The sequence below is a fragment of the Nomascus leucogenys genome, chromosome 3, assembly GCF_006542625.1.
Source record: "Nomascus leucogenys isolate Asia chromosome 3, Asia_NLE_v1, whole genome shotgun sequence".
Lineage (NCBI taxonomy): Eukaryota > Metazoa > Chordata > Mammalia > Primates > Hylobatidae > Nomascus > Nomascus leucogenys.
The window spans coordinates 138,075,479-138,100,805 of record NC_044383.1 but is presented as its reverse complement, the minus strand read 5'-3'; the positions used below and the strand labels follow the sequence as shown (position 1 = coordinate 138,100,805).

The following is a 25,327-nucleotide window of genomic DNA, read 5'->3' as shown; positions in this document are numbered from 1 at the left end:
ACTTTTCATTTTACTGGAGCATTTCTACATGTTCATGACCATGTTCAAAATCTCTAGATCCTATCTTCTGTCCAGATAAGAAGAGACTATTCCTCATGTTTATCTCAGTCCCAATGCTCCTTCTATGACTCATTTGTTTATTTCCTTTATTTATTCAACAGATATTTACTGGGCAAGTAGGCAGATCTGTCTTGAACATCAAAGTGAGCATTACAAATATTTATTTATCCATTCATACTGTAATTCTTTGCTGGGCATCCACTGTATGGCAGATGTGGTGCTAAAACATTGAATACAGCATGGCCTCTGCTTTTGTTGGGGAAGACAAGATCAACAAAATGCAAGTAAATAGTTAAAGCAGATACTTATAGACGTGGATGATAAAAGTAACTGAGAAAAGCCACTTTGAGAGGGTAGTCAGGGCATTTATTTGGCTCTTTGAGCTAACATTGGAAGGATGTTGCTATGAAGGTGATATAATAAATGGAAAGTCCCAGAAGCAGGAAAGGACTTAGTGTCTTTAGGAGCAGAAAAGAGGCCATTGTGACCAGGGTGTAGTTGGTGAGCCGAGCCAGGGAGCGATAAGAAAGACTGAGGAGGTAGTCAGGAACCAGATGGCTTTGTAGGTCCAGGCCAGGAGATTGGATCATATTCTGAGCACAGTGGAAAGCCCTGGAAGGATTTGAAGCCTGCCCTCCAGGTTTATATGTGCCCCAAGAGTAATAGTTCCTTCAAAGCAGGTACCTAAACTGCTGTTTCACCTCTGCACCCACTCCTAGTATACAGTGCCTTATCTGTAGGAGATCTTTAGTAACTGTATGTTGAATAAATAAATGGATGAATGAATGAGTGAATAAATGAATGAATGAAGGAGATATGAGATTCAGCCCAGGTAGGCCTTAAAGGATGGAAAGATTTGAATACACAGAGAAGAGAGGGCAGCAGAGTCGCTTCCTTCTAAACTGTATAATAGCACTACCCTTTTTTCAGAAATAACGTATTTTGATGCCAATTTTCCTTTTGTCTAAATTTTCCTCCAAGTAATAAATTAGATGCTTTTGGTAAGAACGTGAACTCACGATCAGGTCATTACAACAGCACCAGTGCCTTTCTCAGAAAGGAGTTGCATGTACGTCCTTTAAACCAATGTATGTTTGCAAATGGTGGCAGTTGAAAGACATTTAAGTTGTGAGAGAAATAAAAATATTTTATCTACAGTTACTTTAAACTGTTTTCTGTAGGGTTTCCATGAAATGAGCCATGGTTTGCTTCTTATGCTGGAGAACATTGACAGAAGGAAAAATGAAATTGTCCCTATTGATTCTAACCTTGATGCAGAGATACTTCAGGACCATCACAAACAGCTTATGGTAAGATGTGTGAACTCTGGCAGCCTCCAGTTAGTTTTAGCAGGGTTGCATTTCATTTACAGAAAATGAATATAAGTGGTAAGTGTTGGGTTTTTTTTTTAACTTTTTGCGTTATAGTCTCTATTTTACACATTTTTAACTCCCTGTGGTTTCCAATCTTTGTAAAGCAAACGTGCATATAAGATATCTGCTATCTTTAGAATCGGATTCTAAAGTCGTTGCTCAATTGTAAAAATCTTAGTGTTCTCAATCAATCTTAATTAGCTTGTGTTGTTTATTAAGGCAGCTTAATTTAAACTTTATGTTACATCTATGGCCCAAAAGTATACTTGGTGGCTTGTAATAAAAGGTCATTAAAATATTAGAATAGAATGAGACAATTAAGTCTTTTGTTTGTTTGTTTTTGTTGTCATTGTTTTTTGAGACAGAGTCTTGCTCTGTTGCCCAGGGTGGAGTGCAGTGGTGCAATCTCGGCTCACTGCAAGCTCTGCCTCCGAGACTGGAGCAATTCTCCTGCCGATTCTCCTGCCTCACCCTCCTGAGTAGGTGGGACTACAGGTGTGTAGTATTGCTAATGTTTGTATTTTTAGTAGAGACAGGGTTTCACCATGTTGGCCAGGCTGGTCTCGAACTCCTGGCCACAGGTGATCCACCCGCCTCAGCCTCCCAAAGTGCTGGGATTACAGGCATGAGCCACCACACCCAGCCAAGTCTTTTAAAGAGGAATTAAATACATCAGATTAAACATGAACCTTAGCATCAAGTTTTCTGAAAGCCAAGACAAAATGGGAAACAAGGAGTAAACTTACTTTCATTATCTGGCAAAAACAAAACATACCACTTCTCAAGGAAGGAGAAACTTTTTCTAGCACTGAATTCAAGAAGAAATTAACTGGTAGACTCTTATACAAGGATCTTTGGACAATATAATGTACAGTGTATTTAAGTGACTTTATAGAAGATAAGGAAGCATATTTGAATTCCATTAGGAGAAAATATCATGCACTTTGTAGCTCTCTGTATTTTTAAAATGTTATGTCTTAACATTTAACACTCACCTAAACTACAGAATTGGTACCTTTTAATTCAGTACCATAATAGTCTTAGAAACCTAGAGGAAATAGCTGTGGAAGTGCATTTTTACTTCACTTTGACCTCTGGCATCAAGCTGTGAATGATGAATCACCCCTTTTTTTTTAAAATCTTGACTAGGTATCAGAGGATACCTAGACATACTTCTGCTTTGCTATGTTTAATGTTGTGCTTTTCTGTTTAAAAGAGTATCTTACATCTCACTTGCATACCAGTCTATATTTTAAGTACTGTCATATATACATTAACTAATTTGAACCTTCCAATAATACTGTGGACCAGGCATCAAATCAAACTGAGATGAGAGAGGGTCAGGGGTCTTTTAGAATATTTTTGGCAGAGGCAGGATTAGAACTCAGGCCGTGAGCTGCTGCATCCTTTAGTGTGTGAGCTCCACGTTTGATGCTCAGGTATAATTTCCCACCAAGTTAAGTTGATTTCATTCTGCACTTTTGGAGCTTTTGCTAATTATCAAAAATGCTTAGAAAAATTAATTTATTTTTGTATGCATAGCAAATAAGGCATGAGCTGCTGGAATCCCAACTCAGAGTAGCCTCTTTGCAAGACATGTCTTGCCAACTACTGGTGAATGCTGAAGGAACAGACTGTTTAGAAGCCAAAGAAAAAGTCCATGTTATTGGAAATCGGCTCAAACTTCTCTTGAAGGAGGTCAGTCGTCATATCAAGGAACTGGAGAAGTTATTAGATGTGTCAAGTAGTCAGCAGGTAAGCTCTAAACAGACATCATCGTGTAGCATTTCTTACTGGAGACCAAAGAAGCATCATCTTCATGCATTTTAGAAAGACTTTAAATATAGTACTCATCAGAATGGAGTGTCTCCTTTCAGCCACTGCTCTTACAAGTCCTATCTCAAAATAAAAAAGCAGCCACATAAACTTTTACAACAGGACACTGCTTTTGATTCTGTTAAATCCAAAAGTTCTCTTGTCGTTGTTACTAACGCTATTACCACAACTGCTGTGGCATTTTGTTTCACCCTGTTTAAGAATTTACACACTTTAATTACACAGCCAAGGTAGAGCAAACCAATTGTTGTATCTGAGTTTTGTATTTAACCACTCTCAGGCATGAATTCTCCATTATGTATACAGTAAAAAAAAAAAAAAAATTAAAAAACAGTCCTCTGCTCATTTAATTTTTTATATATTTTTTTCTACAATCGACTTCATTGTGGTATTATTGGTTTTGAGAAATGCATTTGCAGGTGAGGTGTGGTGATGCCTGGTAAGATTTCAACCATTCTGCTGTGAAATCCTGCCATGAACACACGCTTTGCCCTGCTGTAAGCATGCAAAAGAACAATCTACTCTGAATAGCAGCAGTGTCCAAAATAATAAAGTCTCTCTAATGCGAAAAGGCAGACTCCTGGATGACTGTCTTTTGTTTCCAACTGGAATGTATTGATTTCTGTTCAGCCTGAGTGACCAGCAGGCTCTACGGCAGGTTTCTTCCCCTCCCAAGCCAGTATCAATTCATTCACATCCATGTCTCCGAGAAATAATAAAGCTATAAGTGAAGCATAGCAATAACAAAATCATAGCTCTATTTTCCAGAACGGCCAAACAGACAACTAGGAAATCCCAACACACCAGAAGAATTTGGCCCTATTCTTCTTGTACCTGTTTCCATTTTTCCCACAGAATGGTTTGATTTTTATGGTGGAGACATGGGGGTGGATGGAGATGGAGTGAGAGATAACATGGTGCAACAGAGGGCCCCCGTGGGTCTGGTACGTGGAATTGTTAAAAGAATCTTTCTCCCACATAGGATTTGTCTTCCTGGTCTTCTGCTGATGAACTGGACACCTCAGGGTCTGTGAGTCCCACATCAGGAACGAGCACCCCAAACAGACAGAAAACGGTAACTTTCCACTGGTTGTTTTCAGTTGGCTCATGGGAGGGAACACTGGGAAGTGACGGTATTTGCACCCACCACAGGGTTCACAGGCAGGCGTCCCCTCCAGAGGAGGGCTGTCACACAGGGTAGCGCGCTTCCTCAGCCCTGCCACGTCCCCTCCCAGCATGCGCTCAGGAACGGAAAAGAGCGATTCTGGTTTTCAAAAGAATCAGGACTCAACGTGTGGCTGGTATGCAGGGAGAACATTTATTTTTCTTGTTCAAATAAGAAAATTTCTGGAATGGTGCCCATTTGTCCCTTTGGTGGCTCCTTTCTTCAAGCCACGGCTGCCACGACTCTCTTAAAAGGTAGGCCGCCACTTGCGGGGCGCCTCGGCTGGAGGTGCACAGAACCGTGAACGCCTGTGAGCCATTGACTCGTTAAGGCAAGTGGAGGTTCTGTTGACTCTCAAGCTAAGCCGCTTCTGGGTGGTGGTCCTGAAGGTTTGCGGCAATTGTGCCGCCCCTGAAATGGCAACAACTCACCCACAGGCCTTGGCGGGGGCTGCCTCACTGAACACAAAGAGGATGAAAGGACAAATTCGGCCCCTGCTACCCTCTATGCCTTGATTTCTCTGTGTAATTAGAAGCTTGTTTTTTGTTTTGTTATATATTTTTTGTCCAGCTTTATGATTATATTCATTCCATTTTTCCTTAGTTTTTAGAAGTTTTGATTTCATTTGACTTTTTTGTTATAAACATTTATGTTCTATGCTGATAAATGTATTATCTTTTTTAGGATTTTTTTTTTTTTTTTTTACTACATTCACTAGTTTCCTATAGATCCTAGTTTAAGAATGTGAAGGAATACTGGCTTTTCAAGTCAAATTTTAACCTTTCTTTAAGTTGAATATTTAAGTTGGGCTTCATCACTACAAAGACCAATCTCATATTGCCATTGTTATTTCTTATGGGCCAAGAATTTTAACACTGTTTTAGTATTCTAAAAGACGAAAAACATGTTCAATGTCTTTGAAATACATGATATGGCACAGTGCATTTTACATTTATTGTATGTAAATATACACATGTGTTTCTACCATGAAAAGTCATGAGAACTATGCCCACCATAGTATGCACTCCAGAATCCCAACTTATGTTTTTATCAGTGGCCAATCACATAGATATAAATTTATTTTACTTCCTCAACAAAAGAAAAGCCAGTTTCCTTAATTCATGGGTACTGATCATTTCATTTGATTTATTTTTTCCTTTGCTGCACTTTTAGTTTAATTTTCATTAGTAGCTTGTCTTTATTTGCCTGGACTGAACATTCTTCTTTCTTTACCCCCTGTTCATTGCAAACAGCCACGAGGCAAGTGTAGTCTCTCACAGCCTGGACCCTCTGTCAGCAGTCCACATAGCAGGTACCTCCTTCTCCTGGTTTCCACACTGTTCTAGAACCCCAAGAGGATGATGAAAATTGTCCATGACTTAGGTTGGCCTGTCTCTGGTCTGCCTGAGGGTAGTTGGGAAATTACTCACTTCAGTCCACACCCTTTCCTCATAAATTGGAAGAGATGTTTCTAAATGAAATGTTCAAGTAAATTTCAGAGCGTAAAATATTTGGACTCCGTGAAAATTCTGTTTGTCTTGACATAGCCCATCTGGTACTTTTCATCAAATTGTCAATAAGGATTTGATTACAATTGGTGGCACCACTGCCATTTGATTCATGGCAGACTTTTATCATCCTCTTTATTTCTAGAGTTTACAATAAGACAGGTAATCGATCAGTGAATTCTTTTACCATTCACAAAACCCGCATATCTGAATAAAATATACTAACATCCCCAACTTTTTATTTTATTTTCATGTTTTATCCAGATTGTGGGTTTTGGAGTCTCAAAATGGCAAGTCCTAATTTGGTGTTCATTGAAAATTTTATAAGTACCTTCTCTCTTCTGCTTATCCTAAAACTTCCCTTCATCCAGCACACCCAGCCACTCACTTTCCGGGCACTTGGCAAGCTCACTCTGGAACCCGCAGCAGCCAGTGCCCCTGCCCAGTCACCTCCCGAGAGCCGACTCACAGCTGCCACTCCGCGCTTCCCGCCTGGCCTCCAGCAGCCCCTCACTCCCGCAGTTAGCAGTGCTTTGCCTTCTTTGTTGTCGGTGTGGTGTCTGTGCTCCTCTGCTCCTCCACTGATCAGTTCAAGTTTCCCCAGACAGCTTTCTAAAAAATGAAAACACTGTCCTCAGAGCCTGTTTTCATTCCAGTCCCTAGCAATTCACTGTTAAAGTAGCTTGTCCCTCTGGAAACTTATCACCACTGAGCAGGAATCTGAATTCCTGGAAGGAGGGTGGGGATGAGGAAATGTAGAACTGTAAACAACCCTTGAGTAATAATTTTAGTTTTCCAGCTGTGCATAAGGGACTGGCTATTTCATTTGGTCCTTCCCACTCGGCTGAAGTCAGGCAGAACGTATTTTCATATGTTCTCTGGTTTTAGACCTCCCTTTACTGTTTTTTTTTTTTTTTCTTTTCATTTCCTTTGGTTTGAAGACAATTTTATGAGTTTTTTTTTTCTAGCCTAAACTAAATAGCAATAATAAAATATGGAGAAAAACTCTTGGGGACTTTTGAAGATAATGATGAGCATCCGCAGATGCTCTAAGGTTTGCTCAGCCCCCAATAGGTAGAGACTTTCTTTTAGGCAGATCGTTGTGTTATATAGTCCATCTTTTCCCCACAAATTGCTGATGTGCCATGAACAGAGATGAAGAATATCCCCATAGTATTCATTTGAGGATACCAGAGATCAGTTCTTTGGTTGATACAAATGATAGTGATGAGAAGGCGGAAAGCGCTTATGTTATGATGCAACACCAATAGCAATCACTCTTTGGTTCCCAAATATTGCGTCTATCTCCTCTCCCCATTGTTTCAGACAGCCACATAGATCTTTTGAAAATGTCAAAGGCATTGTTTCTTAGGGCAGCAAGTGCTTCCTCATGCCTCCTAACAGGGCTTTGCAGCTGGGACAGCCACATTCTCACTACGACACTCTCAAGGTGCCTTTCAGCTCTGCTCTGTCCAGCACGGTTGATTAACATCTTTCTGAGCATTCAGCACAGTGTTCACTTTGCTACTCAGGTGGGACTGGAACATAAATAATCTTCACCTGAATGGCAAATGTCATCCAACACCTTCACAGACAGGTTGTGGCTGAACATTCTTGGGCTTCGTTACCGTCGGCACCTCTGTTTGGGGCACACCCAACCCCGAGAATGAAAGGCAGAGTCTGCTGGGGAAGAACGAACTTCACCCACAGTCCAGGCTGTCTTGATGTTCCTTTACATTGAGACTTGAGATATCTTGTGTTTAATCTTGCACTGGTCCAGCAAATTGGAAAGGTTATTGCAGAAGCATAAACAGTTTAGAATGTTGTTTCCAGCGGTCTGCAATGGGAAATTTTTAGATATGCATTCTTCCTGAGAGGAGAAAGAGACTGAGTTGGAAAAAACTGACTATTAGTTTGAAGGGAGGAGTTACTCATTTGGTTTCTTTGTAGTTGTTTGAAGTCAGATGTTAATATTATACTAGCCTGTTACATATTTCAATTTGATTTGATGGTGGTGATTCTGTGTCTTCATACAGTATTTTAAACCTACATATGAATTGATGCCAATAGATACTGAGCACCTACTAAATTTAAGCCCTGGGCCTACAAAATAAATTCAATGTGATTCCTACCATTAAAAGACTTGCAGTATATCAGAATCTAGAGATTCCCTAAATCATTACAGGGAGCTCCCTAGAACTTCTTAAAATTAGAAACATAAAAATCTGTGCATACATTCATAATAACCGTATTTGTGATTGTTATTTGAGGTTAAACACACTTTAGAAGCATGCTTTCAAAGCAAATGCTTATGATGGTCTAGCTGGTACTTTTTCCCTACGTTTGACTTAAAATTTTCTAAGCTTATCGCCATTAATTCTTCAAAACACTACTGCGACTGAGTTGAAATTGACAACTAGAAAGATTTCACTCCAATTTCCAGCAAGGCAAAGAAATAATTGCACTGTAGTCTGGATGTAGCAAATTGATGACTTCATTCTAAAGCTTAGAATTGTAAAATGCACAATTGCCTTGGGCACCTTAGGTCTCTGGCACCTTCTTTACAGAGAACTAAGATGGAATGAGAAGTGGCAAATGACTGGCCGAAACACTGAAAGAGGGAAAAAAGGCCTCATTTAAAAAAGTATTCAAGTTAATCAGATACATTTAAGCAAGGGCAGTGGGGGTTTTTTTGCATGTACACTAGGGCCTCACTATAAACACTACTCAGTTTCTTGTAGAATTTGTTTTCAAGTCTTTTCATTATCTGGGGATCTGTTTATTCAAAGCATTCAAAGAGCCTCAGCACAGAGCCTCTCCCCTCTAAGGCAGGTTGCTCACCCCTGCTCCAAGGACAGCTGTAGGGTAAAGCTCCAATAGGTTTCTCTGTTGCTATTTGAGGAAGGCCTTCCTGGTGTTTCTAGGGAACAAGACAGGCAGTTTGAGAAATTTATCACATCCTTGAAAGCACTATTAATAAATCAGGTATGTTTTCCTGAGAGAAAAGGCCGAATCCAGCCAACCCCTAAGGGTATGAGTCAGCACACCCTTGGTATCATTATACAGATAATAGTGATAAGTTGCTGACATTTATTTAGTACTTAATGTGTTTCAATTATTTAGTGCTTAATTGTATACATGCTAAGCATTGTATGTATTTTACCTCATTTAACCCTCACAAGAATCCCATGACATGGCTATATTTCCAATTTACAGACAAGGACACTGGGGATGAGAGGTGTAAAGATGTAGGATTTGAACCCAGGTCTCCCCTGACTCCAGACCCTACCCTGTTAACCATACCACTCTGCTGAAGGGCCGTTGATGGGTAGAAGCCTTTAAACAATGGTTTTAGAGCTGAGGCCACCACAGGCTGCCTCAGGTAGTTTAGGATTAGCGAGAATGTTTGGTTTGGAAAAAAAGAAGACCTGGGTCCTAACTTGATTCTGGAAACTTGTCTCCTGAACCATATATCCAAGAAACACTGGGTTTCAAAGACAAGACACGTAAGGGCAGGATCAAGATCACGGACAGTCTAGATATTTCTGCACAATAAATTCCTGTTACATACTGCCAGTGTCAGCCGAAAGTAACAAAATAAATTAGAAGTTTCTTCTCATTTGGCTTTAAATGATGTATACACAAAATTAACTCATTTTCATTTCCTTGATTATGTACAATTTTCAAAGTGAGTCATACCCTATGTGCATGGCATTCAGACTTCTCACAATTGTGTGTCCTATACACTTTCTTTTGAAGGGTGTGATTTTAGTCACTACTCCCTCCCTGCCATTCTCCTTATCCCGCAATTGTCTAGGTATTTTGGGACAGAGATGAAACAACTCCTGGGCAACTATTTACCTGGAAATTTGAAGGAGTGAGGGAAGTGAGAAAAATAAATAAAAATTTACTTGTAGCAAATAAGCACATTTTTTTCTGGACAGAACTATCTGATATATCTGTATTGATGATGTTCCTTAAGGAGCCTCACACATTTAATTTTTCCTATATAAACACAATCTAAACTGGCATCCATGTATGTAATAAGACCAGAGGAGAATGACCAGTGAGTAGTCAACAAGTTGCCTTTGTTCTTTCCCTTATCAAATTTCCCAAGACTCTAGAAACTTAGGTGATTTTTAGCACAGTAGATAAATATCAAAAATAACCCTTTCCCTGGGACCATTAGCTTCTTGATACTAAAATCGCTAGAACATGTTCCCCCTGAAGATGAGGCAGCTTTGGGCATGTTGAAACTCTGGTAATTACCCCAAGGGGACAGGCATTTTCCCAGTGGATAGGTGGGATATTTTCAAGGGCAGCCAGCTGCATGAACAGTCACTGAATATTGTGCGTTCTCTCTGTCCCCATCTCAGCCCATGACTTCTTCCTAGCTTGGCATTCTTCAACATTAGAAGTCATGCACAAGTTAAATTTTAATAAAAAATGCTCTGATGCTGTTAAATGTGCCATGTCCTGCAACAGACTCTGACATAGGAGCCCATATTCTGTAAATGGTGACATTTTTATCAAAAATGGGCAAGTAAATTAGTCTCTCTGGCCTTCAGTTTTCTCATTTGCAACAATGAGGGGTGCATTAATATCCTAAAATTGTTTTGGCTGTCATGATTTATGATTCAATAGTTTGCCATTTTTCTCAGGAGTGAACTGGTCAATGGGCAGCCCTTGTTTTGATCTTGATCTTTGACCTAATTGCACAAAGATTTAACAGTTGACAAAGAGGAGCTATTCAGCTCTGTCAGATTGTATTATCAATTATATATGTAAATCTTCCCATCACTAAAGTTCTTAAATGTCTCCTAATGAAAATTAGTCAGGTATTTAATAACCAGGAATTGTGGGAGCTCTCTTCAGTCACTCTGTTATAACTCATCTAGCTACAGGTGTTGAGTGTTGGTTGCCAGGGCATATTTTAAAGTCAAGGGAAGAATATTTTGAAGAAAATTTGATCCAAAGTTTGTGGGTAGCTATCCTATCCTTCTTAAGACACTTTAAGGCAAACCATTGAATCACTGCAAATGAGAAAACTGAAGGCCAGAGAGACTAATTTACTTGCCCATGGTTATATAACTGCCTCAAAACAAAATGTCACACATGGATTTGATGATCTGCGGGATACCGTGAGGCCTTACGACCAGAGGCATTTATTTTAGACACGAGGAAACCACTTGTTTCCAAATATTTTAGGATGCAAGTTCAGGATTCTCTTCTTTGCTTCTACATGTGAGATACCTGTGGCATGAATATGACCTGAATTGCCATTATTCATATCACCAACCAGCAAAACATTTCACAGCAGAGAGTGCGGTGGGCAGGGATTTTGGAACCCTGAGTTCCTGCTAGGCCTCTTCCTTTAATTGTAGAATCTGAAGCAAGTCATTCACCTTGTCTAGAGCCTCCAGGTTCTGGTAGTTAAAATCACAGGGTTGAAATCTTCTGCCACCGGCTGTGTGAGCTTGAGCCAGTTATTTCACTTCCCTGAGCTTTCTTTCACATCATCTATAAAATGAAGTTAATAAGTACACACCGCAGAGGACTGCTGTGGGGATTAAATGACAGAACCCAACATAAATGCTCAGAGTGCTGCCTAGCAATTAGAAGAGTAAACATGCACTGTCCTTAGCTACTCCCTTACAACATTAGGAGATGAATTGGATGCTCTCTAAGGCCCTGTCTCAACATGAATATTTTATGCTCAGGTAACTCAAGAAGTTTCTATTTTCCTTTTCCATTAATAAGGTATATGACATACTTCTTTTATGTTCTACTATATTTTCACAAAATATACTTTTTTTCTCAGCTTATTAGGAATAACTCATTGGTCTTAGCACAGGGCAGTTAATCAGTTTGACCACTAGATGGTGATTGAGCTCCTGTGGCTTCTTGGGAGATTATTTATACTGACAAATCAGTAGAAGACAAAACATCGAACAGGGAACTTAAAAGTTAGAAGACCATCTATGCTAATCTGAAGAGGTTAGTGAAGAGGTTGACACCTAGAGATGAAGTGAGTTGTTTGAGGTTACATTACACTGCCGTTAGTTGTGTGGACTTCAGAAAAGAACATGCTTCCAATTTAAGCCAGTGATTTGATTTTTCCTTACACCACAAGAAGTGTACTAGAAACACTGCGTGCTGCCTGCTTCTTGGGGTTTCTGCAGAACCAATCTGTTTTTGAGATAGAGTCTCGCTCTGTTGCCCAGGATGGAGTGCAGTGGTGTTCCGATCATGGCTCACTGCAGCCTCCGCCTCCCAGGTTCAAGCGATTCTCCTGCCTCAGCCTCCCAAGTACCTGGGGCTACAGGCACACGCCACCACGCCTGACTAATTTTTGTATTTTTACCATGTTGGCCAGGCTGGCTTGAACTCCTGGCCTCAAGTGATCCGCCAACCTTAGCCTCCCAAAGTGCTGGGATTACAGGCAGGAGCCACTGTGCCCAGCCTTCTCCCATTTTTCTTTGATGGTTTAATAAAAGAGTTTTGAATACTCCCTCTGTTCCCTTCTAAGGGGATTCTATCTGTTTTTATTTTAACATTTACTTTCTCAGGTGTCACTCTGCATCCCCCACTGATATTAGGGTAATCTGTCTTCAGAAATAAATAGCTAATAGGTGAGCTACAAGCATAGTGCTTTCTTCTGGACCAAACCTACAGTTACCAAGACAGCTTTCACACGCTCATATTATTTCAGTAGCCTCACATTCAGTGTCCTTATCCTTGGTGATATTAAAACTCTTTGGGAATTTATACTAGTTGTGAGGGAATGTTTCTTTTGGCTGTATCTTTTATTTTTGTTCATTCAGTGTTGTATGGGTCTGAGTGTACACCAAATGCCTGTTGTAAACAATATTTCTTTCTTCATCTTTTCTACTAGTAACCAGAAAAAGGTAATGGCTGTTCACAAAAAGAAAACAGTAGCACCCAACTCAGAATCTACTTCCAGATTCTGTATTTTCCAGGCAGTCCTTCTTAAGAGTTCTGAAACCTGTACTCAATCTCTAATGCACTGTTTAAAAGGAAGATAAAAGTGAAATAGAAAAACTTGTCACTTTGAGTGTAGAAGGGGCTGTAGGATGACAGTCCATCCTCCTCAGAAAATGGTGTCCATTTTCCAAAGTAACGACGTCAGTGATAGGATCAGCCTAGCATCTACATCGTACAACACCAGTGTTCTGTAGACAAACTCCACTGCTATTCCTTGTTCGTACAGCTTTGGAACCCGCTAATGTCAGGGCCTGATGCTGATTCAGTGCAAGATGAAACCAGGGTATGCTCTACGATTAATGACGCTTTTGTGGGTCTGTGCAAAATGACTAAGACTCTTTTTATTTTTGCTGCGTGGATTTTGGCATATCCAGGATGGCTAGATGGGATGCTTGGTATGATTCTGAGAGCAACTAATTTTGCTTAACAATGTTCCTGATAGTCTTACAACAAAAATGTACTGCGTCAAATATCTACATTTTAATTATTCTGGATCTACTTAATTTATGCTAGTAGAATGTGTATAGAGCAATTATTTTTGTTGATAGAAAATGTTTCACCAAATTAAGGGATAAAAGGAGTAGAATTTGAACCTAATTAGTTACGTTTAGTTGACCGACTAAATGTTTATTTCTCGTCAGTGCAGTTTCCAACAACTTCATTTGGTGGTGGGGGGTGACCTGGGCACACTGTGGAAGGCTGGCAGCTGATCGCCAGGCTGGGGTGTGCTTGGCATGGCCCTTTAGCTTCCAGGAAGGTGCAGAGGCAGAAAGCAGCATCCATCCAACACTGGAGTTATCTGAGTAATTTATGTCCATTCTTCTCTCAGGTCCACAAAAGGTGGCTCCGATTCCTCCCTTTCTGAGCCTGGGCCAGGTCGGTCCGGCCGCGCCTTCCTGTTCAGAGTCCTCCGAGCAGCTCTTCCCCTTCAGCTTCTCCTGCTCCTCCTCATCGGGCTCGCCTGCCTTGTACCAATGTCAGAGGAAGACTACAGCTGTGCCCTCTCCAACAACTTTGCCCGGTCATTCCACCCCATGCTCAGATACACGAATGGCCCTCCTCCACTCTGAACTAAGCAGATACCATCTGCAGAAGTGCTGGTAGCATAAGGAGGATCGGGTCATAAGCAATCCCAAACTACCAACAAGAGGACCTTGATCTTGGCAAAAGCCCTCAGTGTGGCAGCTTTAGCCCTCCTCCGGATCACATGTGTGCAAATCATGGCTTCAGAGGTGGAGGATAAACAGTGACAGGGGAACAAACAGATGATGAGAAGGTTTGGAAGAAATCTGGTTTGAGACTCTGAACCTTAGCACTAAGGAGATTTAGTAAGGACCTCCAAAGTTCCCTGGACTCATGAATTCTGGGCCCTTGGCCCATTCTATGCATAGCCAAGGACTTCAGTAGACCATCTGGGCAGCTTTCCCATGGTGCTGCTCCAACCATCAGATAAATGACCCTCCCAAGCACCATGTCAGTGTCGTACAAGCTACCAACCAACCAGTGCTGAAGAGATTTTAGAACCTTGTAACATACAATTTTTAAGAGCTTATATGGCAGCTTCCTTTTTTACCTTGTTTTCCTTTGGGGCATGATGTTTTAACCTTTGCTTTAGAAGCACAAGCTGTAAATCTAAAAGGCACTTTTTTTTAGAGGTATAAAGAAAAACTAGATGTAATAAATAAGATCATGGAAGGCTTTATGTGAAAAAAGTTGAATGTTATAGTAAAAAAAAATGATATTTATGTATGTACAGTTTGCTAAAGCCAAGTTTTGTTTGTATTGATTTCTTTGCATTTATTATAGATATTATAAAATATTTTGTCTGTGCTTTTTTTCCCTATACAAATAACTCTAAGTTTCATTATTAAGCAGGCACTGATCAGAATGCAACCTAAATGATCATTTTTTTGTGCAATGAATGAAGCTGGAACATTAGTATATATTAAAGGAAAAGGATGGCAAGAGGCAGTGTGGATTTAGACGTAGAAGACCCCAGGTGATTCCTTTTTTTCTCTTCCTTCCATAGTCAATCAAATCTCCTGAATTCTTGCTTCCGGAAACCTTTCATCCTCTATTCTCCATTCCTTTTGCACATGGGAGAGGCTTCCTAGGAGCTGATATCTGAGGTCCCTTCTCCATTCCATTGCGAGCAGACAACAGCCACAGTAATCTTCTTAAAGCACGCTTCTGTTCAGATCCCTTCTTTGCTGCAAAGCCTTCTATTGTTCATTGTCTACCGGATAAAATACAGTTTTCTTCTATATTTAAGTCCATATGCAATGAGATTTTATTTTGTTCCTCTGAACTTGCCTACTATAGTGGCCCTCATGGAATTATGTGATGCTCATGGCATTTTAATGTATCATTTAATAATTCTGGGGCATGTAAAACTCAGGTCTCTGGCTTTTCTTCTCATAGACAGCTCTGGTGCCCTCGTCCGGAGCACATATTCCTGTGTGGCAGTAATTGCTGGAGATTGTTGGCTGCTGTCCCTTCCAGAATTGGGAGAGAGAGAGAGTATCTCCTATTTGTACTTGTAAAGCTTCAACTTCTCTCAAGGTCTGTGTCACCCTAGCCCCAGAGGTATTTAAGTTTACAAATTCTGCTCTAAATTGAGTATTTAAACCAAACTGAGGCCCTTTACCTTGCCTGAAACTGCCTTCTGTGGTTTCCATAATGCAGGTAGTCTGAGTCCATCTCAACTAGGGTTCCTGGGGCTTGCTAAACTTTCCAAGTCCTGGGCTTGCTTCAGACCTTCTAGTTCAATCTCTGGGATAGGGTCTGGGAGCCGGCATTTTAAAGAGATGTCTGAGTCCTCCTAACTGCTGAAAAGCACTGCCCTATACTTCCTTAACTTCATTCCTCCTTGCCTGCCTCACAGGACTTAGCTCACAAGCCACCTCCTTCTTGAAAAATTTCCTGATCACTTTCACACTGTATTTAAGACTTCTCTCTACTACTCTGCTTCTTGCCGTCAGGTTGTCTGTATCTTATGGCCCATGAACCCATCGTGTTCCACAGGGAACACGACGGATCTCCCCCCTCCCCATTGTTATTTTATAGAGAAGACCACCTTGTGATTAAAGTGTCCCATCTTTCTGCTTCTGGAGAGGCTGTGAGCAGCGCTGGCCATTGGCGTTGAAGGGTGCCCTGCACCCTCATCTGAGATGGAACACTCTTCAGGCCTCACTCTTCCCGCACTCTCCTGTCACTCCTCCCAATATCTGGAAGGAGAAGTCCTCCCTCCAGAGCAGTTTTGCCCGTCAGGGGCTACGGAAATCTCACACAATGAGAGTGTCGCTGTGGAAAAAGCAAGCGCAAAGAGACTTCAGAAGCATTTCTTCTCCACGTCACCGTCAACGGACTTCCTAGGCATCTCCCATCACTGAAGAATCAAACGGCAAATGTTGCTGAGAAAAACATTTGGTTTCGATTAAGAAAAATCTCAGCATACATTCCATTTGTGCCTTTCTCAAAACCCTGTGAAACCCCCAAAGGGGTGTAGAACGTCCATGTCCATGACGTTTTTTGAAGAGTTAAACAACAGAACCTTCGAAGAAGTAGGGAATCCTGGTGAGTGCAAACATTGAACCCATGAGGTTGTGGCTCTTCCCCAGATGATCGATTGGCCAGTTTAGCAAGGGCCACGCCAGAAACAGATGATGGGGAGACAGGGGTATGGGGCCGTGAGCATCCTCACCCGCACCCAGCGGTTGCTCTGGCAACAGAGAGAAAAAGCTTCATGGAAGAGATGTGGGATGGGTTAAAGAATAGTAAGGAGATAAAAGGACACTGATGGCTGTTGAAGAAACTCCCATTTCTGCAGTGAGGGCTGTCAGGAGCCCTGCTGTGGCCTGGAGAGAGGGAATGGTGCCCCAAGTGAGTGCTGGGTGAGGAAGGTCATAAAGAGACCATCCACTGACCAGGAAGGATGGGAAGGGAAGGGTTAATAACATGGTGGTAAGGAGATTTGCACAAGCAAACGGGAAATACTAGAAAAGTGAACAAAGAATCCAATATAGCTAACATGGAAAAATAAGGCATTAGAATCTAAAAGTAGTAACTTAATAAGAAATCCCGGGAGAAATGGAAGGGTTTTTGGGAAATGATGGCTGAGGAGCAGGAATGTCCCTCTTGGAAAATGGACCCAGAGTAGCTTCTCTTGTTTTTGTAAGAAGTGAGAAGAGAAGGCTTCTGAAGGCCCAGATGGGAAATTCAGCATGCCGAGGCCTGAGATTTACTATAAAAATGCAGGTTGGAGTAGATTGATTGATAGCCTACACCCCAGGGCCAAATATTAAGATATTATAGCTACAAAACTTAATTGACAAGCCACATAAAAGATCGTAAAGCAAAGAATAGTGGAGAGAGATGATTTATGAAAGCTAATCGTGGCCAGAAAAGTCGGGCCTCCAAGGGCTGGTCTGGGCTGCCTGAAAGCAGCCCAGTGGACAGGTTCCTTGTTCGGTGCAACCAATTCACCAGCACCGTCGCCAAACCTTCATAGGGGATTGTGGAGAAATTGAAATATCCTGAGTGTGTACCAAGTAGGTCCAGAAGTGCCTGGGGAGAGCAACAGCCATTAATCTCTCAAGTAGTTCACTGAATGCCCACTATGTGGCAGGAACTGCTCCAAGCTCCCTCGGGGAGTCCTCTCAGGGAGGACCTCAGAAGTTCTCGCGTTTGTTTGTTTGTTTTATTTTTATTTTTTATTTTACTTTAGGTTCCGGGATACATGTACTGAATGCGCAGGTTTGTTACACAGGTATACATGTGCCATGGTGGTTTGCTGCACCTATCAACCCATCATCTAGGTTTTAAGCCCTGCATGCATTAGGTATTTGCCCTAAGGCTCTCCCTCCCATTGCCCCCCCACCCCTTGCCCCCTCACCCGCCTGACAGGCCCCAATGTGTGGTGCTCCCTTCCCTGTGTCTATGTGTTCTTATCGTTCAACTCCCACTTATGAGTGAAAACGTGTGGTGTTTGGTTTTCTGTTCCTGTGTTAGTTTGCTGAGGGTGATGGTCTTCATCCACGTCCCTGCAAAGGACAAGAACTCATTCTTTTTTATGGCTGCACAGTATTCCATGGTGTATACATGCCACATTTTCTTCATCCAGTCTATCATTGATGGGCATTTGGGTTAGTTCTTGTTTAATGACTCATTAAAAGCAGTCACCGCTGGGCCTTTGACATAGAGAAGAATCCATATTTCCCAGCACCAGTTATGTCCTGAAATGGGATGAAGGCAAATGAGGAAACTAGAAGGGAATTTAATAGAAACAATATCTAATTTAGGGGAGGAAAGGGAGATTAAAGCTGTTAGATCTCTATTTTCTATGAGCAAATGTCCTCTGCTTTTAGCTTCTTGGTCACCCAGTTTATATTACAGTGGGATGTGTTTTTGAAGAGTATGAATGTCCATCTGCAGAAATGGAGGCAGGTGGAGTGGTTTATAAGCATGGAGGCAATTTTTCACTTAGATATAACACTGAGAAGTTAATTCGGGAAATGAGAGGTGTTTTTCTGAGTGCCGGCATCTCAGTTTTAGATTTAGTAGTACCCTGGGGTAACTGTGGCTGATTATCATACCTAAAGTAACCCAAAGATAATGAAACTGAAAACGAAGGACTTTTATTCTTCAATTCCCAGCTTCTCACTAACCTCTCCCTTGAAGTTTTAAAATATGCACCAAGAATCCACTGGAGGCTACCACAGAGAGGCCTAAATTTGGGAGAGAACCCTCACTCAGATGAATAAGTGCATGAACAAGGTGCAGCCTTCTGCAGCCGAAGGAAGCTAAGGAGGCTGGACAGTTGGGAATGATTAATGAGAAGCAGGGTGATGTGCTGTAACACAAGCTGAACAATGAGAACATTTAATCTGGGGAGCTGAGGAAGCCGGTTGGGACTTGGATATAATCTTTCTAAAATATGAAGGTCACAGAAAAATAAATCAGGCTCATGAATTTGCTTAACCTGTTACCTAATACAAGAGTGGGAACATAACTGAATTTGAAAACCGCAATTATGTCAGGAGAAGAAAGTCCTGGGTAAGCCGCGTCACAGATTTGATGCCACAGGCAATCGAGAAGAAATCCAGATCTCCCTGCTGAATATTCACATCAGAACCTCACAGATGTGCGTTCCCAGCTCAGGCTTAAATCCTGCTGGACACGTTCTTGTTGGGCTCAGAAAGCAAAGCTGCCAAGCAGCTGCCAACTTCGACAGCGATTCCAGGCAGCCAACCCCAAACCCCATTTATTGGCAGGAGCCCAGCGGAGGCCATGTCCACCCCTTGCCCCACACCTCCTTGTGGGATTTACATGTTGACTGGACACTGTAGGGACGTAAGTAGCCATGGCTTTCAGAGTGGGTTTGGCTCACCTGTGGCTCAAAGAATCAATATTACCAGGAAACCTGTTAAGAATGCACCACATTCAGCCCTAGGGCTGGGCTTCCAGGCTACCACCTGCACTGGATTTCTCCATCTTTGGGCCCTTTAAATCTCTCCAGTTGGCCATGATAGCAAGCAGTAACAGCAAGCTTCCCCATCCTCCTCCACTAACTCATAATATATCAGCTTCACCGAACAATTGGTTTCCATATAAATCTGGATTTTTATTCTGAACTCTAATCAATGGTTAGATCTACCTGGCCATTGCTATTTTAATTATAGCAGTATGTAGTGTAATTTATAATGATGTATATATTTGTATAATATAAAAACAAAATAAAATAGATATAAATAATACAAATATATAAGTATGTACTATAACTAATAATATAGTAGTATAGTATATTTGTTACTTCATTATAAGTTTTAATACATCTTAGGAAAAGCCTCATTTCTTTCTCACTGTGTATGTGTCTATTTTAAAGGCTAATTGTTAAAAAAAAAAAGTCAATTGTTTTGATTACAAAAGATCCTCTTGTGTTTCACAGAAAACTTAAGTTTCCTATCTACTCTCTCTACATCATCTCCCGCTTTTATGTTACCTTTCTATGCCTTTTGATTTTCTTATTCAAACAACATATACATTTTTAAGAATCGGATCTATTCTTATTATTCTGTAACTTGCATTTTTCACTTAACGATGTCCCACAGACATGTTGGTACCTATGCCACCATCCTCACTGCGTTGGAGATCTCAGTATCTCTTTTTCAACAGCTGGTTTCTTCCAGGGTTTGTTATGAATCACGGCTGCAGTAGACACTCTTGCATGTATATTCATGTGTATCTTTTGATAGTGCTGCTTTTATTTCTCCAAGATGTATTGTTCAAAGTGGAATTACTGAATCAAAAGGTATGTACATTCTAACTTTTAGTAAATTTTAATAAATTCTGCCCGTTTGCTTTCTAAAAAAGTTGTGATGATTTACACTCCCACCCACACCAGAGATGAAAACCTCCTTTGCCTCATACCCTCCTTTAATGTACATTAGTGGTTTCCAAGTTACGGAACTTATTCCCAAATTATTAATGTTCAAATTCTGTGCATTAGACTCTCTCAGGAAACTTTTTAAAATGTAGAACCCCAGGCCATACCCCAAACCAATTAAATTGGTAGCTGGGGATCAGTAGTTACTTGAAGGTCCCCAGGCGATTCCCAGGTGCAGACGGTTGGGAAGGGCTGGCCTAGATGCTATCAGTTTTCTAAAAATATTGCCCAACTGAGAGCAACAGTAGTTCATTGTTTTTAAAATTTGCATGTCCATGGCTAGTTTGTATAATAATTGTTCCATTTGTATTGCCTCTTCCGTGAAGTCTGTTTTATCCTCCATTTTTCTCTTATATTTTAATATTATTTTCAATGACCTCTTTGCGTATGAGAAAAATTAAATCTGGATATGAAGTGTTCTGACTTCATATAGTTCCTTCAGTCACACAGAAAGTTTTCATTTTTATGTCATCAAACCTGGCAGGTTCTTTTTCCTTGGTAGATTCTAGTTAGTCTACATTAAGAAGGCCTTTTTTTATTTTAAGATTATGCAAAAGTTTCTTTGTATTTTCTTCTAGCAGGTCTATAATCTATCTGGAATTATTTTTGTCATTAGTATGAAGTAAGGAACTAGTTTGTCATTCTCCAAATGAATAGATAATTGTCCCAAAACCAATCAGGGACAAGACAGAGGGGGCCCCTGTTGTTATAATTTTCTAGCAACCTAGCTGTTCATCAGCAGGAGGATTGTTGAATTAATTATAGTGCATACCTAGTATTCAGTATGATGTAACTATTTTTATAAAACGAAATCAATCTTTATGTATTGATTAGGGAAATTGCCCACTATATATTCTTACATTTTATACAAACAAGATATAGAATAATACGATTCCATTTTGTAGGGAAAAACTCGTGTGTATAGTAATGGCATGAAGCAAGGTAAAAGTTTGGAGAGACATGTGAAATATAAGTCTTGACATTTTGACTGCAGTCAGAGTGGGGAAAGCACTTTAAACATTTGTATTTAAATTACATCAAGGAGCATGACTTGTTTTTTAGATCCAAGTTGCTGTAAGAATAATGATAATTTTAAAAGACAAAAGAAAAATACTTCAGTTCTTATATGAGGAAACAACATTTGACTTGCTTTTTAATTAAAAAAATTTTCTTGGTATGCCTGAAATAAATGTTAACAAGTCATTTATTAAAAGTGGCCAAATTCTAATGGATGACTTTGCTCTAGGTGCTCATCTTAAATGCATGGTTGGTTTCATGGCATAAGAGCAAAGGCCTGATTGGAGGAAAGGAGGCTGCCTGACTGGGGGATTTATGAATCCTGGGAGATGAGCTTTCCTAGGAGAGATGTCCAAATGAGACCTATGTGTTCACAAAAACCCCCAACTTCCTAAACTACCACCTGCCTCCAGAAGTCACCCTGCTCACAGGTGAAATCAGTTCCGGAGTCTCAGACCGGTCCCCAGAAATGATGGCGCGGGGAGGGACAGTGACTCGAAAGTCATAGGCAGCTTCTCTACTTGTACCTTTCTTTCCTGATGCAGGTGCCAGAGAGTCAACCTGCTTTCCTTCTGCCTTGAAATCTGTTCCTGTTCAAGTATTCACACAGGATTCTGCCCACCCAAGCCTGGCTTGGGCACGGGGTTCAGTTCCTCCCGCCCACACCTTCCCTATGGTGTTTGCTAATCACGGTGGGAAAACTGATAGGGTAGCTAATGAGCTGGACATTTATAAAATCACTTTTGTCCAGATCTTACAGAGGCTCTTTCCATAAGACTCTGGAGCCAAAAATACCTTGGCTCAGTCCCCAGCTCAGCCACTTCCTAGCTGTATAACCTGAGCAACTTGAACTTTCTATTCCTCAGTTTCTTCCTATGTAAAATGGGATAATAATGGAGCTTCCTGCCTGGGTTGTTATGACATTAATACATTAATGTATAGGATGTGTTGACGTAGTGCAAGGCAAAGACTGAGGGACAGTTAACATTATTTTAGTCGTTCCTCTAGTTTGGCTTTGGAAATCGTTATTGGGAATTACCAGATCTTCCCACACTTGTTTTTAATCTTTTTTAGGAGGAGAAAGTCTCTTAAAATTGTTGTTTTTTTCTTTTTTAAGATTGTGGTTAAACACACACACTCACACACACACACACACACATAACATGAGATCTTCCCTCTTCACAAATGTGTCAGTGTACAGCTCAGTTCATTACATCTCAGCACAATGTTGGAGGGCAGACCTCTGTCTTGGACTCTCAACAGCCCTGCGGTAACTGAGGACTCAGACAATGGGAATGGAAAGGCTCCGTCCCAGGTGAGTGCATTTCCCAGGCCCTCCCTTTCCAGGTGCCCCCCCTTTCCAGGTGCCCCCCGCCCCGTGCAGAGGATCACCTGCCAGGGACTCTTACTCCTTTCATCAGGAGGGTACCTGTGGCTTGATGGTGCCTGACAAAGGTCAGGGAATTACAGTCCCTGCCTGTTTTTATAGGCTTTTGAGTTAAGAATGGGTTTTATATTTTCAAAGAATTGTAAAGCAAAGAGAGACAAACAAACAAACAGAAATGCCTAAACTACTTACTCTTTGGCCCCGTACAGAAAAAGTTTGCTGACCTGTGATAGAGCCGCCCAAGACACACAGCACTGGCGGCAGGGTGGGACAGGCAGCGGCCCTGGCCTTTTGCGCTCTCTCTCCTGAAACAGTTTTCAGAATGGGCATCCTCTTTGGGTGAGCTCAGCACTCGCCCCACCTTCATCTAACTGCCATTTGGGGTTCTTTCCGAAAACACGTTCGTGACATCCATCCATGAAGAATTCTCTTTCATTTTGATGTTCCTTTTTTGTTTTTTCTTGGATTCTATAGGGGGTCTTGGGAACAGGGCTTTCACGTTTTTGTCTTCAGAATGGAAATGGCATGGTCTTTTGCAGTGGGCTCAGAAGGTTCTGCAAATCCCTTGGCTGCTTCCAGTTTCTCTTGTTCGTTTCCTGCTGGTGCTGACATCAGGAATGCCAGTAGCTGGCCCCTCTGCAAAGTTTCTTTCTGGGGCTGGGTATGTCCCTCCTGCAAGGAGAGCACACATGTGGTTTCCCAGAGCTCGGTGGGAATGGGAAGTGTGGCACCAGGATGGTGACATAGTTTAGCTGGTCATAAACCTTGCTTATTCAGGGGTTTCAATCCTTTTGATTGGCGGCTTGATGGGATCCTGGGGACATTGTTAAGCCCTTTCTTCCTTTGGTGGCCTTTGTGTACTCCAGAGGCCTAAATATCCCTGGTAGCTGCTGAGGTCTTGAATCTCCAGTGTCACAGAGTTGCTGGGCAAAGGAGGAACTCACTAGTCGGGGACACTTGACTGGAAATAAGACACAGGAAATTTGAAAGGGCATCTCTTTTATCTTTCTGCTTCTAAGCAATCACAGAAAATAGATGAAAAAAATCTCCATATTGTTTCAAGTTCTCTGACATTGCCTTTCCATTGTTTTTTAAACCTAGATCAAAGTTTAGCTGCTTTTTCCATAGACAGAAGCCTGGAGCCGCCTTGAGTTCTGTCCTTTTTGGGTTCAGGTCTTTCTGCTGCCTGGACCCAGGTTCTTGTGATGCTGGGCTAAAACCAGTGGGTACCAACATTGCCAAGTAATTCAAATAAGCTTTTCCATCCAAACCCCAGTCTTTTGACAAATCCATTTAATGTTTTTCTTTATACACGTTTCTTTAGCATTTGAGAATGGATTAGATTGTAGGGATTGTTAAAGGGTGTTTAAAAATATTTAGTAATAAATTCAAAGATGAATTGATGGGGTGTTTACTCTAGTTTGTGATCTGTTCTCAGGGAACCATCTGGCAGCTCCAATTTTGGCACCATCAGCCCTTCCCTCCAATTGGAAGGAAATGCTTCCCTTGCTGGGGTTGAGCCCCAAACTGGTCTGCGCCTGGCGTCCTCAAGGCCCTGAGACCACATGTAAAGCAGCTACCAGAGACAGCGACAAGGTTCCTGCGGCTGCCTGCACCCTCTCTCTGCCCTTCTCCCCTCCCAGCCTGTGGTCTGGGGCCCTGGGTATTGAAACATGTTCTTTCTGGTTGGAAATGTGGAAATACTCAGGAATCTTTACAGCTTAAACTCCATTGAGTCCGGGGTGAACTTGAGAATTTAATCAGCTTGTAAAAATGTTAACCGGCTCACAAACCCTTCACTGGCCTTTCCCACAATTACTGATTTCTTAATGAAAAGGCGGCTGATGGTAGGTTGCAGGTCTGCAGAAAGGCCTCACAGCGCACTAAGTCTGGGAAGTTGCTCCGAGGGCTGTCTATCCTGCAACCCTTGGGGCGACTGGCTCTTGGCAAAGGGCCTAGCGTCTGCCACTTTGGAGTACGTCCCGGGCACCCAGCCTGGCCTGGCCACTGGGGTCAGCCCACCCACTTTCAAAATCACTTTTTTAAATGTTTGCCTAAAGGCTTCCTGGCTCCAGTTTTATCTTTTTTCACGTTCATTTAGTGAGGTGACCGTTCCTAGTCTGTCAGTTCTACATAGATGCCAAGTGCTTTCACTGTGGGCTGTGGTCCCTTCCTGGGCCGTGAGATGGTCTTGTGGCAATGGGCGGAGGGTGAGCCTGCCCCAGAGGCTGTCAGAAGCTGAGACAGGCCCTGCTGCTAGTGAGGGTGCCACCACTGCAGGCTTCAAGGTCTCAGGTCATCGGCTAGAAATAGAGCTCCTCTTGGTGCCAAGGTACAGAGGAAAATCACTCCTCAGCAGGAAGCAGAGGCAGGAAAGGGGCCTGGTATGACCTCAGAAACCAAGAGCACTGGCACCCCTAGATGCCAGGAAGATGGCGGAAGTGCTCCTCAAGCTTCCCTACCCAAGGGCTGCCCACCAGAAAGACAAACGGGACACATTTCTCCAGGACTTGAGTGATAGCTTTCAGCATC

The 25,327-nt window shown here is 41.7% G+C and overlaps 2 protein-coding genes across 5 annotated transcripts in view; one reads left to right on the top strand and one right to left on the bottom strand.

Moving 5' to 3' along the window:
• Positions 1 to 14,766, top strand: part of SYNE1 (spectrin repeat containing nuclear envelope protein 1) — a 526,037-nt gene extending 511,271 nt beyond the window's left edge. For 3 of the 4 annotated variants that reach the window (XM_030809854.1, XM_030809853.1, XM_030809856.1), the window contains 5 exons: positions 1,242 to 1,370; positions 2,976 to 3,188; positions 4,252 to 4,344; positions 5,688 to 5,746; positions 13,777 to 14,766. In XM_030809854.1, the coding sequence (XP_030665714.1) occupies positions 1,242 to 1,370; positions 2,976 to 3,188; positions 4,252 to 4,344; positions 5,688 to 5,746; positions 13,777 to 14,017 (735 nt within the window). In that variant the 3' untranslated portion in view covers positions 14,018 to 14,766. The remainder of the gene's footprint in view (positions 1 to 1,241; positions 1,371 to 2,975; positions 3,189 to 4,251; positions 4,345 to 5,687; positions 5,747 to 13,776) is intronic. The other variant, XM_030809855.1, reaches the window with a different exon arrangement.
• The window catches only part of ESR1 (estrogen receptor 1), a 445,612-nt gene continuing 427,151 nt past the window's right edge, over positions 6,867 to 25,327 (bottom strand). Inside the window, exon 7 of the mRNA XM_030809859.1 lies at positions 6,867 to 11,195. Coding sequence (XP_030665719.1) covers positions 11,113 to 11,195 — 83 coding nt within the window. The 3' untranslated portion in view covers positions 6,867 to 11,112. The remainder of the gene's footprint in view (positions 11,196 to 25,327) is intronic.